This window comes from Nematostella vectensis, chromosome 4, assembly GCF_932526225.1.
Source record: "Nematostella vectensis chromosome 4, jaNemVect1.1, whole genome shotgun sequence".
Taxonomy (NCBI): Eukaryota; Metazoa; Cnidaria; class Anthozoa; order Actiniaria; family Edwardsiidae; genus Nematostella; species Nematostella vectensis.
The window spans coordinates 18,538,336-18,554,153 of record NC_064037.1 but is presented as its reverse complement, the minus strand read 5'-3'; the positions used below and the strand labels follow the sequence as shown (position 1 = coordinate 18,554,153).

At 40.9% G+C, this 15,818-nt stretch overlaps 1 protein-coding gene across 2 annotated transcripts in view; it reads left to right on the top strand.

Moving 5' to 3' along the window:
• The first annotated feature begins 9 nt into the window (after nt 1–9).
• LOC5503417 (E3 ubiquitin-protein ligase BRE1B) overlaps nt 10–15,818 on the top strand; it is a 59,382-nt gene continuing 43,573 nt past the window's right edge. Inside the window, exons 1-4 of one of the 2 annotated variants that reach the window (XM_048727200.1) lie at nt 10–254; nt 2,405–2,572; nt 5,533–5,854; nt 6,196–6,251. In XM_048727200.1, the coding sequence (XP_048583157.1) occupies nt 156–254; nt 2,405–2,572; nt 5,533–5,854; nt 6,196–6,251 (645 nt within the window). In that variant the 5' untranslated portion in view covers nt 10–155. Of the gene's footprint in view, nt 255–2,404; nt 2,573–5,532; nt 5,855–6,195; nt 6,282–15,818 lie in introns of both variants that reach the window. The other variant, XM_048727199.1, reaches the window with a different exon arrangement.

Here is a 15,818-nt window from a genome sequence, read left to right as displayed (position 1 = left end):
AGCGCCCATACTTCTACGGCTTTTATGTGAGCGAGGCTGCTTTGTAATGGCGTCCATCGTGTCAAAAGAGATAACTCGAGTCGAAATGCGACCGATTTTCCGTTGTCTGTCGCTGTAGTAAGACTGTACTTACGGCGAATAGAGATTTATGCACTATGAAGCGGTCACAGCCAGAACCGTCTTCATCGGTGCCGCCGAAAAAGTTTATGACGAAGATGATTCCCACCGTTAGCATAGGGCCTTGTTCAACCGAGGTAAGCTTGCCTGTGCTATCGTTATCACAGGGCCTTGTTCAACCGAGGTAAGCTTGCCTGTGCTATTGTTATCACAGGGCCTTGTTCAACCGAGGTAAGCTTGCTTGTGCTATTGTTATCACAAGGCCTTGTTCAACCGAGGTAAGCTTGCTTGTGCTATTGTTATCACAAGGCCTTCTTCAACTGAGGTAAGCTTGCCTGTGCTATTGTTATCACAGGGCCTTGTTCAACCGAGGTAAGCTTGCCTGTGCTATTGTTATCACAAGGCCTTGTTCAACCGAGGTAAGCTTGCCTGTGCTATTGTTATCACAGGGCCTTGTTCAACCGAGGTAAGCTTGCCTGTGCTATTGTTATCACAGGGCCTTGTTCAACCGAGGTAAGCTTGCCTGTGCTATTGTTATCACAGGGCCTTGTTCAACCGAGGTAAGCTTGCCTGTGCTATTGTTATCACAGGGCCTTGTTCAACCGAGGTAAGCTTGCCTGTGCTATTGTTATCACAGGGCCTTGTTCAACCGAGGTAAGCTTGCCTGTGCTATTGTTATCACAGGGCCTTGTTCAACCGAGGTAAGCTTGCCTGTGCTATTGTTATCACAGGGCCTTGTTCAACCGAGGTAAGCTTGCCTGTGCTATTGTTATCACAGGGCCTTGTTCAACCGAGGTAAGCTTGCCTGTGCTATTGTTATCACAGGGCCTTGTTCAACCGAGGTAAGCTTGCCTGTGCTATTGTTATATAGACCTTATAGAGATTCCAATAAAACATGTTGTCCCCTGTTCATATGGGTAGGCAATCGAGAAGGGGAATCATGCTAGCGTTATTTAAATATTCTATTATATATGTGATGCTGTTGTAGAAAGACAGAAAAATTGTATATTTGGTTGTCTGTCATACTTAGGCTTTATACATTTCGCTCCTGCCTTGCTTAATCTAATTGTCTTTTTGCACCAACATTAACTTAATACATTGGGTTCAACTTTAATTTAGATGTCCCACTAACTGTGTCAAGCTCAATAGGTTGCAAGTAGTAAAAGTGTGTGCAGCTATGCTTAATGATGTGCCGAACGTGATTCTTCCGTGCTAAGCTTAATTCTGCTGTGCTGAGCTTAATTAATTCAGATATGGAACTATTCAGGAGCCCAATCCACAATTAAATTTGGCGCGGCAGGAGTGTGATGTATGAACCAGGCCTTAGTAGTACTGTACATAGGCATATGAACCAGGCCTTAGTAGTACTGTACATAGCCATATGAACCAGGCCTTAGTGGTACTGTACATAGCCATATGAACCAGGCCTTAGTAGTACTGTACATAGCCATATGAACCGGGCCTTAGTGGTACTGTACATAGCCATATGAACCAGGCCTTAGTGGTACTGTACATAGCCATATGAACCAGGCCTTAGTGGTACTGTACATAGCCATATGAACCGGGCCTTAGTAGTACTGTACATAGCCATATGAACCAGGCCTTAGTAGTACTGTACATAGCCATATGAACCGGGCCTTAGTGGTTCTGTACATAGCCATATGAATCAGGCCTTAGTAGTACTGTACATAGCCATATGAACCAGGCCTTAGTGGTACTGTACATAGCCATATGAACCAGGCCTTAGTAGTACTGTACATAGCCATATGAACCAGGCCTTAGTGGTACTGTACATAGCCATATGAAGCGCCTTAGTAGTACTGTACATAGCCATATGAACCGGGCCTTAGTAGTACTGTACATAGCCATATGAACCAGGCCTTAGTAGTACTGTACATAGCCATATGAACCGGGCCTTAGTAGTACTGTACATAGCCATATGAAGCGCCTTAGTAGTACTGTACATAGCCATATGAACCAGGCCTTAGTAGTACTGTACATAGCCATATGAACCGGGCCTTAGTAGTACTGTACATAGCCATATGAACCAGGCCTTAGTAGTACTGTACATAGCCATATGAACCAGGCCTTAGTAGTACTGTACATAGCCATATGAACCGGGCCTTAGTAGTACTGTACATAGCCATATGAACCGGGCCTTAGTAGTACTGTACATAGGCATATGAACCAGGCCTTAGTAGTACTGTACATAGCCATATGAACCAGGCCTTAGTAGTACTGTACATAGGCATCCCTAATGTTCAAAGAATATCATTATTTTTACCAGGATGAGATGAACATGAAAGTTCTCAAGTTTCAAAACAAGAAGTTATGTGAAAGGCTTGAAGAGATGAAGGCAGAGGAGGAAAGACTTCATGAGAAGTTGAACTCTGCAAAGGAACAGCGGACTTCAGACCTAGAGATCCTTTCTGTTATCAACAGGCACTGGATTCAGGTAGGAAGCAAGCACATATCTAGTTTTATATCCCAGTGATGTATTTTCACCCACACTCATTGGTCAATACAAGTCACGTGCACATTTTCACAGAATATCAGGCGATAACATCCAGCCAAAGTGATATCTGTCCTGATAACATTTTTGTGCAGTCAAAACACCAAGGTTTTCAAAACGCTATGAAGGCGCAGAAAGAATGTTTGGTTTCTTTTGTAGAATAATTTTCAATATAATTTTAAAGAACTTATCCTGAAACGTGAAAGAAAAAGAAATAACAAAAAACTTCACCACATCCTGCGCTCATGGCATCATTCCCGTGCACGTCAGCGTACGCACAGAAGACTTTTCAAAATTGAAAACTATTGCCTCAATTTCTCACCTCCAATTTCTATTCCAGCTCTCAGCAGAACAATAAGAAAATTTTCTAGCTGTGAATCCATCAGTTGAAATGCAAGTTTTCAGCTCTTAGTTTTTGTTCTAATGAAAAAATTTTTGCATAGATTTTAAACCTCCGCAAATGGCAAAAATGACAGCGTGTGCTCGTGGCATCAGTCCTGTGCACATCAGCACGCAGAAGATATTTATACAATATTTTTGCATTTTCAGTGTAGTCACTGGGATATCAAATAAATAAACCCCTTCTTTGGCTCACAGTGATATTGGCCGGTAATGTCTGCAGATGAGAAATGGTCCTCAAAGCTTTGCTTCTCGGCCAACAGTTTATTTTTCGCACCATTTCTCATCCTTGGACATGATCTGCTGATATCCCAGACGCCAGATAAAATACTAAATACTTAAATAAAAGACTAAATACTTCCACCATATATACCATAGTTATACCATTAGTTATATACCATAGTTATTCCGTAGTTATACCATTGTTATACCATAGTTGTACACCATAGTTATGTCATAGAGTACAGACTGAATGTTTTTTAACATTCCGCGAATGGATTCTGGGTGGATTTTGTGTGGATTCCACTCAGTCCACTCAGTTTTCCCACGCACCTCTGTACACAAGTTTTGCTCATTAAAAGATTGAATGCACCTTTTTAGCCAGATGATGATGATATCAAAACAATACAATACATGGTAATACATTCCTCTGACCAAGTGTTTTCGAAGTTCATGTTTCTTCTGGTTTTGGCAATGTTTACAAACATCATTTGCGCCAGTTCAAGCGCTCAACGAAGCGCCATGTTGTTTGCCTGGGCATGTTATCAGAAGTCAGTCGAATAAGTAAGTTTATTGTTAGCTAAGAATCATCTACTAGGTTTGGCGATGTTTTGATCATGCAAGCACTTGACTTCTCGGCAAAGTGTTGTTGTTTAGTTCGAACACGGATTACACTCTTCTTTTCCTTAAATATCTACAAAATCTCGATTTTGTTGTTAGCAAGCTGTTACTTATCTAAGTAATCGAGCATTGTGTTGAGTTTCATTATTCTGCATTACGGTCACACCACTGTACACTTTAATTACTATCCACACAATAAACTCCATTACAAAATAAAATTCACGCAGTGAGTGGGCTCCCCTCACTGGTTTTCCACATAGTAAAAGTGTGTGGATCGCATGCAGAACCCACGCCAAATCCACGCTGGGAAATATTAAAACACTTTCAGTCTGACTGTAGTTATGCCATAGTTATATCATTTTTGTATACCACGGTCATACCATTAGCTATACCATAGTAGTTATGTACTATAGTTACATGTATGCAATGATTATACCATAGTTATACCAGTTATGCCATAATTTTACCAAAGTTATTCCATAGTTACCGTATTTATTTGAATAAGCGCCTCCCTCAAATAATAGCATCAAAGCATTTTTCAGCCTTTTGTGCGAAATTTGCCCTTCTAAATAAGCACCTCCCTCGAATCAGTGCCCTCCCCGAATAAGCGCCCCGTCTGAGTGTTGAAAAAATTGATATTGTAATAATAAGTAAATATGGTGTACTGTACCATAGCTATGCTGTGTGTGATTGAAAACTAACTTGATTTTGATGAACTACAAACTTTTGAACGATTTACATAGACTAGCAAAAATAAAACAAAAGGTAAAAAAACAACATGCCTTTGCCAAGGACTCAATACTGTTTTAAAACATGTAAACACAGGTCATTTAATTGGCAGTTAACATACAAACAGTTAACAGTTAACATACAAACAGAACACAAATACAGTCATTGTTTCCATAATAGTTACATACCATGGTTATACCTTAGCTATATCATAGTTACACCACAGTTACACCATAGTTAAACCATGGCTACGCCATGGGTATTTCATAGTTACACCACAGTTACACCATAGTTAAACCAAGGCTACGCGCATGGGTATTTCATAGTTACCATAGTTATGCCATAGTTATAACATTGTTATACCATAGTTATACACCATACTGTAGGTATGCTATAGTTATACCATAGTTATGCTATAATTATATACCAAAGTTATATACCACAGTTAAAGTATATACCACAGTTATATGTGACTACTCACGTGAAAACTTACCTTAGAGCTTAGTTAACCCAGGAAATGGGTGCGAGTATTACCGGGAAGGGGTGCAAGCGTTCCGCAAGACAGGCTTTCTGTGAGATACAGTAGGTTTGTCAGAAAAATCTTCCATGTGGGTTGAGCATGTGTATGCATATACCAACTAGTAATCTTCTGTGGTCCAGTTCAATTCAAGTTGTTACAGTTACGAACAAAAAGTAAAACGCTAGCAGAGCTTTTTCTTTCTAGTTGTTTTAGCACTTTACTTGCTAATTGGCGTCTTTGGGTTTTTTGGGTTGTTTCTTTGAATTTGAATTTTCAAACAATACAATATCATAAAACTTAATTTTAGTCACTTATCAGTTACATAAGCAAACACACAGTAAATCAGTTGATTCATCATTTGTATGCATCTAAAATGCACTGCCTTTCATAGAGCAATATTCGTAACATATTTCAGCTTGATGAGGATGTAACAACTCTTCTGCAAAGATATGAAGGCTGTGTGCCGGAAGAGTTGAGTGACCAAAATGAGACAGCCCAGTCCTACCTAGAGACCCTGTCCCAGGTCAGCTCGGGACAGGTTAAGGAAGAGGTTGCGAAGAGAGCCAAAAGTTCCAGGAAATGTGTTGAGAAGATCCTGAGCTACCTAGAAAAGGCTGGCGCTCTTCCAAAACATCTTACCAAACCAGAGGTTACTCTTGTGATGAATGCAGAAGATACTCCAGCTAATGTAGCAATGGATGTTGAGGAAAACCAACAAGAGGTTGTAAGAAAAAAAGGTAAAACAAAAGCATTAAGTATATTTATAATTTGTTTTTTGCAACCAGACTGAATTTATTGCATGTTATTGTCAGGTAGAAACCCACTTTTTCCTTGAACTGAAATGACCAATATTTGTAAATAGAGCTAGCTAGCTGGCAGTTTGAAACTTTCCTGGGTGGTTCGCTGAAGAGTGTTTGCAGTTTGTATATGTATGAATGATACATGCAGTAGTTATAAGGTACAGGTATGTTGATGTCAAGCAAAGGAAACCAATTGAGTATTACAGATACAATACAGGTTAAGTTTCATATTTGTTGTTGGTGATTTATTTCAAATGCCAATTACCCTTTTCTTACAGCTGAAGAAAGTGAATCGGCAAGTGAATCAACAGCCACAGAAGCAACACCCTCTGAGGTATCACCCATTGAAACAACACCCTCTGAGGTATCACCCATTAAAACAACGCCCTCTGAGGTATCACCCATTGAAACAACACCCTCTGAGGTATCACCCATTAAAACAACACCCTCTGAGGTATCACCCATTGAAACAACACCCTCTGAGGTATCACTCATTAAAACAACGTACTCTGAGGTATCACCCATTGAAACAACACACTCTGAGGTATCACCCATTAAAACAACACCCTCTGAGGTATCACCCATTAAAACAACACCCTCTGAGGTATCACCCATTAAAACAACACACACTGAGGTATCACCCATTATAATAACACCCTCTGAGGTATCACCCATTGAAACAACACCCTCTGAGGTATCACCCATTAAAACAACACCCTCTGAGGTATCACCTATTGAAACAACACCCTCTGAGGTATCACCTATTGAAACAACACCCTCTGAGGTATCACCTATTGAAACAACACCCTCTGAGGTATCACCTATTGAAACAACACACTCTGAGGTATCACCCATTAAAACAACACCCACTGGAGGTATCACCCATTGAAACAACACCCTCTGAGGTATCACCCACTAAAACAACGCACTCTGAGGTATCACCCATTAAAACAACACCCACTGGAGGTATCACCCATTGAAACAACACCCTCTGAGGTATCACCCATTGAAACAACACCCTCTGAGGTATCACCCATTGAAACAACACCCTCTGAGGTATCACTCATTAAAACAACGTACTCTGAGGTATCACCCATTGAAACAACACACTGAGGTATCACCTATTGAAACAACACCCTCTGAGGTATCACCTATTGAAACAACACACTCTGAGGTATCACCCATTAAAACAACACCCTCTGAGGTATCACCCATTAAAACAACGCATTCTGAGGTATCACCTATTGAAACAACACACACTGAGGTATCACCCATTGAAACAACACACTCTGAGGTATCACCTATTGAAACAACACACTCTGAGGTATCACCCATTAAAACAACACCCTCTGAGGTATCACCCTTTGAAACAACACCCTCTGAGGTATCACCTATTGAAACAACACACTCTGAGGTATCACCCATTAAAACAACACCCACTGGAGGTATCACCTATTGAAACAACACCCTCTGAGGTATCACCCATTGAAACAACGCACTCTGTGGTATCACCCATTGAAACAACGCACTCTGAGGTATCACCTATTGAAACAACACCCTCTGAGGTATCACCTATTGAAACAACACACTCTGAGGTATCACCCATTAAAACAACACCCTCTGAGGTATCACCCATTGAAACAACGCACTCTGTGGTATCACCCATTGAAACAACACCCTCTGAGGTATCACCTATTGCAACAACACCCTCTGAGGTATCACCCATTGAAACAACACACTCTGAGGTATCACCTATTGAAACAACACACTCTGAGGTATCACCCATTAAAACAACACCCTCTGAGGTATCACCCTTTGAAACAACACCCTCTGAGGTATCACCTATTGAAACAACACACTCTGAGGTGTCACCCATTAAAACAACACCCACTGGAGGTATCACCTATTGAAACAACACCCTCTGAGGTATCACCCATTGAAACAACGCACTCTGTGGTATCACCCATTGAAACAACGCACTCTGAGGTATCACCTATTGAAACAACACCCTCTGAGGTATCACCTATTGAAACAACACACTCTGAGGTATCACCCATTAAAACAACACCCTCTGAGGTATCACCCATTAAAACAACACCCACTGGAGGTATCACCTATTGAAACAACACCCTCTGAGGTATCACCCATTGAAACAACGCACTCTGTGGTATCACCCATTGAAACAACGCACTCTGAGGTATCACCTATTGAAACAACACCCTCTGAGGTATCACCTATTGAAACAACACACTCTGAGGTATCACCCATTAAAACAACACCCTCTGAGGTATCACCCATTGAAACAACGCACTCTGTGGTATCACCCATTGAAACAACACCCTCTGAGGTATCACCTATTGAAACAACACCCTCTGAGGTATCACCCATTGAAACAACACACTCTGAGGTATCACCTATTGAAACAACACACTCTGAGGTATCACCCATTAAAACAACACCCTCTGAGGTATCACCCTTTGAAACAACACCCTCTGAGGTATCACCTATTGAAACAACACACTCTGAGGTATCACCCATTAAAACAACACCCACTGGAGGTATCACCTATTGAAACAACATCCTCTGAGGTATCACCCATTGAAACAACGCACTCTGTGGTATCACCCATTGAAACAACGCACTCTGAGGTATCACCTATTGAAACAACACCCTCTGAGGTATCACCTATTGAAACAACACACTCTGAGGTATCACCCATTAAAACAACACCCTCTGAGGTATCACCCATTGAAACAACACCCTCTGAGGTATCACCCATTGAAACAACACCCTCTGAGGTATCACCCATTAAGACAACGCACTCTGAGGTATCACCCATTAAAACAACACGCACTGACGTATCACCCATTGAAACAAGACCCACCGGAGGTATCACCTATTGAAACGGCACACACTGACGTATCACCCGTTGAGAGGACACACACTGAGGTATCACCCATTAAAACAACACCCTCTGAGGTATCACCCATTAAAACAACACCCTCTGAGGTATCACCCATTGAAACAACACCTACTGGAGGTATCACCCATTGAAACAACACCCTTTGATGTACAGTACCGCTCACGAACATAGGGACACTGTTCGCGAACAACGTTCGCGAAATTCGCGAACATATAGACTGTTCGCGAACACGCTGTTCGCGAACAGATGCAAAATAAACGGTTTGACGAACGGTAACGTGTGATCCAGGGCTTAATAACAGCTGGAACAGCGAAAAGCCATTTATTTGACAAAGACTTGTATTAGACAGAATATAAGTTTGGGGAATGAATGCCGATCGCTTGATATTCCTTGAAGATTTTCGAATGTGTGTTAACTGCTAGCGAATACTTTTAAACAGCGGGAAGCCATTTATTTGTCAAAGCAAAGACTTGTACTAAACACGGGAGAATTAGTTTGAGGAGGGAATGCCGATCGGTTGATATTCTTCGAAGATTGTCGAATGTGTGTTAACTGCTAGCGAATACTTTGAAAAGCGGGAAGCCATTTATTTGACAAAGCAAAGACTTGTACTAAACACGGGAGAATTAGTTTGAGGAGGGAATGCCGATCGCTTGATTTTCTTCGAAGATTTTCGAAATGTGTCAGAAAACTGCTAGCGTAGACTTAATAACAGCGGGAAGCCATTATTTGACAAAGACATACAATAAACACAGGAGAATTAGTTTGAGGAAGAAACACCGATCGATCGCTTGATATTATTCGAAGATTTTCGAAATGTGTGAAAACTGCTAGCGAAGACTTAATAACAGCGGGAAGCCATTTATTTGACAAAGACATGTAATAAACACATGAGAATTAGTTTGAGGAGGGAATGCCGATCTCTTGATATTCTTCGAAGATTGTCGAATGTGTGTTAACTGCTAGCGAATACTTTAAAAAGCGGGAAGCCATTTATTTGACAAAGCAAAGACTTGTACTAAACACGGGAGAATTAGTTTGAGGAGGGAATGCCGATCGCTTGATTTTCTTCGAAGATTTTCGAAATGTGTGAAAACTGCTAGCGTAGACTTAATAACAGCGGGAAGCCATTGTTTGACAAAGACATGCAATAAACACAGGATAATTAGTTTGAGGAAGGAACGCCGATCGATCGCTTGATATTATTCGAAGATTTTCGAAATGTGTGAAAACTGCTAGCGAAGACTTAATAACAGCGGGAAGCCATTTATTTGACAAAGACATGTAATAAACACATGAGAATTAGTTTGAGAAAGGAATGCCGATCGCTTGATATTCTTCGAAGATTTTCGAAAGTGTGAGACTGCTAGCGAAGACTTTTGAACAGCGGGAAGCCATTATTTGACAAAGCAAAGACTTGTACTAAACACGGGAGAATTAGTTTGAGGAGGGAATGCCGATCGCTTGATATTATTCGAAGATTTTCGATTGTGTGAAAACTGCTAGCCAATCCTTTTGAACACTGGGAAGCCATTTATTTGACAAAAACTTGTATTAGACACGGGAGAATTAGTTTGAGGAAGGAATGCTGATCGCTTGATATTCTTCGAAGATTTTCGAATGTGTGAAAACTGTTAGTAGTAGTCGTTTGTGTTCGAATACATGAGTCAGCGACAACATGCTCTACTATAAATGCCTTCTTTTCGGGTTTTGTAGAATATCAAGCGATCGGCATTCCCACCTCAAACTTATTCTCCCGTGTTTAGTACAAGTCTTTGCTTTGTCAAATAAATGGATTCCCGCGGTTCAAAATTCTTCGCTAGCAGTTTTCGCACATTCGAAAATCATCGAAGAATATCAAGCGATCGGCATTACTTCCCCAAACAAATTCTCCCGTTTCTAATACAAGTCTTTGTTAAAGATATGGCTTTCCGATGTTCAAAATTCCAGTTTTCACACATTCGAAAATCTTCGAAGGATATCAAGCGATCGGCATTCCTTCTCCCGTGTTTATTACAAGTATTTGTCAAATAGAATTTCAAAATTCTTCGCTAGCAGTTTTTACACATTCGAAAATCTTCGAAGGATATCAAGCGATCGGCATTCCTTCTCCCGTGTTTATTACAAGTATTTGTCAAATAGAATTTCAAAATCCTTCGCTAGCAGTTTTCACACATTCGAAAATCTTCGAAGGATATCAAGCGATCGGCATTCCTTCTCCCGTGTTTATTACAAGTATTTGTCAAATAGAATTTCAAAATTCTTCGCTAGCAGTTTTCACACATTCGAAAATCTTCGAAGGATATCAAGCGATCGGCATTCCTTCTCCCGTGTTTATTACAAGTATTTGTCAAATAGAATTTCAAAATTCTTCGCTAGCAGTTTTCACACATTCGAAAATCTTCGAAGGATATCAAGCGATCGGCATTCCTTCTCCCGTGTTTATTAAAAGTATTTGTCAAATAGAATTTCAAAATTCTTCGCTAGCAGTTTTCACACATTCGAAAATCTTCGAAGGGTATCAAGCGATCGGCATTCCTTCTCTCGTGTTTATTAAAAGTATTTGTCAAATAGAATTTCAAAATTCTTCTCTAGCAGTTTTCACACATTCGAAAATCATCGAAGAATATCAAGCAAGCGATCGGCATTCCTTCCCCAAATTAATTATCCCGTGTGTAATACAAGTATTTGTTAAATAAATGGCTTCCCGCTGTTCAAAAGTATTCGCTAGCAGTTGTCACATTCGACAATCTTCGAAGCATATCAAGCGATCGACATTCCTTCCCTCTTCGAGGCAAGCTTTTGAGAATAAACTAACTAACTTTTTTGCCTGTGTCACGATCGAATCCTTCGCATGCTTTGGCTTTCATCCGCCATCTTTATCGTCTTTATTTCTCAAACTTGAAAGTGTCTTGTCTTGATCGTCTACAAATAATTGAACTGAAGGCATATCAGACTATAACTGAATTTGTTGTTTCTGATTTTAACGATAACCATAGCTCTCAGCTGGCTTTTACACGAACAATTTATTTGAATCGCTTGCAGAACTCCTGTATGTATTTTAAGTGAGTATCAGTACTGTAAGTCTTCGGTTACGAGGTACGAGTTCCCGTTTGTCAAACGGTTTGTCCCGGTCTGTTCGCGAACACTGTGTTCGCGAACATCAGCTGTTCGCGAACGTTGTTCGCGAATTTCGCGAACAGTGTTCGCGAATTTCGCAAACGTTGTTCGCGAATTTCGCGAACAATTTCGCGAACATATGTCCACATGTTCGAGAGCGGTACTGTATTACCCATTAAAACAACACATACTGACGTATCACCCATTGAAACAACACCCTCTGAGGTATCACCCATTGAAACAACACCCTCTGAGGTATCACCCATTAAGACAACGCACTCTGAGGTATCACCCATTAAAACAACACGCACTGACGTATCACCCATTGAAAGAACACCCACCGGAGGTATCACCTATTGAAACGGCACACACTGACGTATCACCCGTTGAGAGGACACACACTGAGGTATCACCCATTAAAACAACACCCTCTGAGGTATCACCCATTAAAACAACACCCTCTGAGGTATCACCCATTGAAACAACACCTACTGGAGGTATCACCTATTGAAACGACACACTGACGTATCACCCGTTGAGAGGACACCCACTGAGGTATCACCCATTGAAACAACACCCTCTGTGGTATCACCCATTGAAACAACACCCTCTGAGGTATCACTCATTAAAACAACGTACTCTGAGGTATCACCCATTGAAACAACACACTCTGAGGTATCACCTATTGAAACAACACCCTCTGAGGTATCACCTATTGAAACAACACACTCTGAGGTATCACCTATTGAAACAACACACTCTGAGGTATCACCCATTAAAACAACACCCTCTGAGGTATCACCCTTTGAAACAACACCCTCTGAGGTATCACCTATTGAAACAACACACTCTGAGGTATCACCCATTAAAACAACACCCACTGGAGGTATCACCTATTGAAACAACACACTCTGAGGTATCACCCATTAAAACAACACCCTCTGAGGTATCACCCATTGAAACAACGCACTCTGTGGTATCACCCATTGAAACAACACCCTCTGAGGTATCACCTATTGAAACAACACCCTCTGAGGTATCACCCATTGAAACAACACACTCTGAGGTATCACCTATTGAAACAACACACTCTGAGGTATCACCCATTAAAACAACACCCTCTGAGGTATCACCCTTTGAAACAACACCCTCTGAGGTATCACCTATTGAAACAACACACTCTGAGGTATCACCCATTAAAACAACACCCACTGGAGGTATCACCTATTGAAACAACACCCTCTGAGGTATCACCCATTGAAACAACGCACTCTGTGGTATCACCCATTGAAACAACGCACTCTGAGGTATCACCTATTGAAACAACACCCTCTGAGGTATCACCTATTGAAACAACACACTCTGAGGTATCACCCATTAAAACAACACCCTCTGAGGTATCACCCATTGAAACAACACCCTCTGAGGTATCACCCATTGAAACAACACCCTCTGAGGTATCACCCATTAAGACAACGCACTCTGAGGTATCACCCATTAAAACAACACGCACTGACGTATCACCCATTGAAACAAGACCCACCGGAGGTATCACCTATTGAAACGGCACACACTGACGTATCACCCGTTGAGAGGACACACACTGAGGTATCACCCATTAAAACAACACCCTCTGAGGTATCACCCATTAAAACAACACCCTCTGAGGTATCACCCATTGAAACAACACCTACTGGAGGTATCACCCATTGAAACAACACCCTTTGATGTACAGTACCGCTCACGAACATAGGGACACTGTTCGCGAACAACGTTCGCGAAATTCGCGAAATTCGCGAACAGTGTTCGCGAAATTCGCGAACGACGTTCGCGAAATTCGCGAACATATAGACTGTTCGCGAACACGCTGTTCGCGAACAGATGCAAAATAAACGGTTTGACGAACGGTAACGTGTGATCCAGGGCTTAATAACAGCTGGAACAGCGAAAAGCCATTTATTTGACAAAGACTTGTATTAGACAGAATATAAGTTTGGGGAATGAATGCCGATCGCTTGATATTCCTTGAAGATTTTCGAATGTGTGTTAACTGCTAGCGAATACTTTTAAACAGCGGGAAGCCATTTATTTGTCAAAGCAAAGACTTGTACTAAACACGGGAGAATTAGTTTGAGGAGGGAATGCCGATCGGTTGATATTCTTCGAAGATTGTCGAATGTGTGTTAACTGCTAGCGAATACTTTGAAAAGCGGGAAGCCATTTATTTGACAAAGCAAAGACTTGTACTAAACACGGGAGAATTAGTTTGAGGAGGGAATGCCGATCGCTTGATTTTCTTCGAAGATTTTCGAAATGTGTCAGAAAACTGCTAGCGTAGACTTAATAACAGCGGGAAGCCATTATTTGACAAAGACATACAATAAACACAGGAGAATTAGTTTGAGGAAGAAACACCGATCGATCGCTTGATATTATTCGAAGATTTTCGAAATGTGTGAAAACTGCTAGCGAAGACTTAATAACAGCGGGAAGCCATTTATTTGACAAAGACATGTAATAAACACATGAGAATTAGTTTGAGGAGGGAATGCCGATCTCTTGATATTCTTCGAAGATTGTCGAATGTGTGTTAACTGCTAGCGAATACTTTGAAAAGCGGGAAGCCATTTATTTGACAAAGCAAAGACTTGTACTAAACACGGGAGAATTAGTTTGAGGAGGGAATGCCGATCGCTTGATTTTCTTCGAAGATTTTCGAAATGTGTGAAAACTGCTAGCGTAGACTTAATAACAGCGGGAAGCCATTATTTGACAAAGACATGCAATAAACACAGGATAATTAGTTTGAGGAAGGAACGCCGATCGATCGCTTGATATTATTCGAAGATTTTCGAAATGTGTGAAAACTGCTAGCGAAGACTTAATAACAGCGGGAAGCCATTTATTTGACAAAGACATGTAATAAACACATGAGAATTAGTTTGAGAAAGGAATGCCGATCGCTTGATATTCTTCGAAGATTTTCGAATGTGTGAGACTGCTAGCGAAGACTTTTGAACAGCGGGAAGCCATTATTTGACAAAGCAAAGACTTGTACTAAACACGGGAGAATTAGTTTGAGGAGGGAATGCCGATCGCTTGATATTATTCGAAGATTTTCGATTGTGTGAAAACTGCTAGCCAATCCTTTTGAACACTGGGAAGCCATTTATTTGACAAAAACTTGTATTAGACACGGGAGAATTAGTTTGAGGAAGGAATGCTGATCGCTTGATATTCTTCGAAGATTTTCGAATGTGTGAAAACTGTTAGTAGTAGTCGTTTGTGTTCGAATACATGAGTCAGCGACAACATGCTCTACTATAAATGCCTTCTTTTCGGGTTTTGTAGAATATCAAGCGATCGGCATTCCCACCTCAAACTTATTCTCCCGTGTTTAGTACAAGTCTTTGCTTTGTCAAATAAATGGATTCCCGCGGTTCAAAATTCTTCGCTAGCAGTTTTCGCACATTCGAAAATCATCGAAGAATATCAAGCGATCGGCATTACTTCCCCAAACAAATTCTCCCGTTTCTAATACAAGTCTTTGTTAAAGATATGGCTTTCCGATGTTCAAAATTCCAGTTTTCACACATTCGAAAATCTTCGAAGGATATCAAGCGATCGGCATTCCTTCTCCCGTGTTTATTACAAGTATTTGTCAAATAGAATTTCAAAATTCTTCGCTAGCAGTTTTTACACATTCGAAAATCTTCGAAGGATATCAAGCGATCGGCATTCCTTCTCCCGTGTTTATTACAAGTATTTGTCAAATAGAATTTCAAAATCCTTCGCTAGCAGTTTTCACACATTCGAAAATCTTCGAAGGATATCAAGCGATCGGCATTCCTTCTCCCG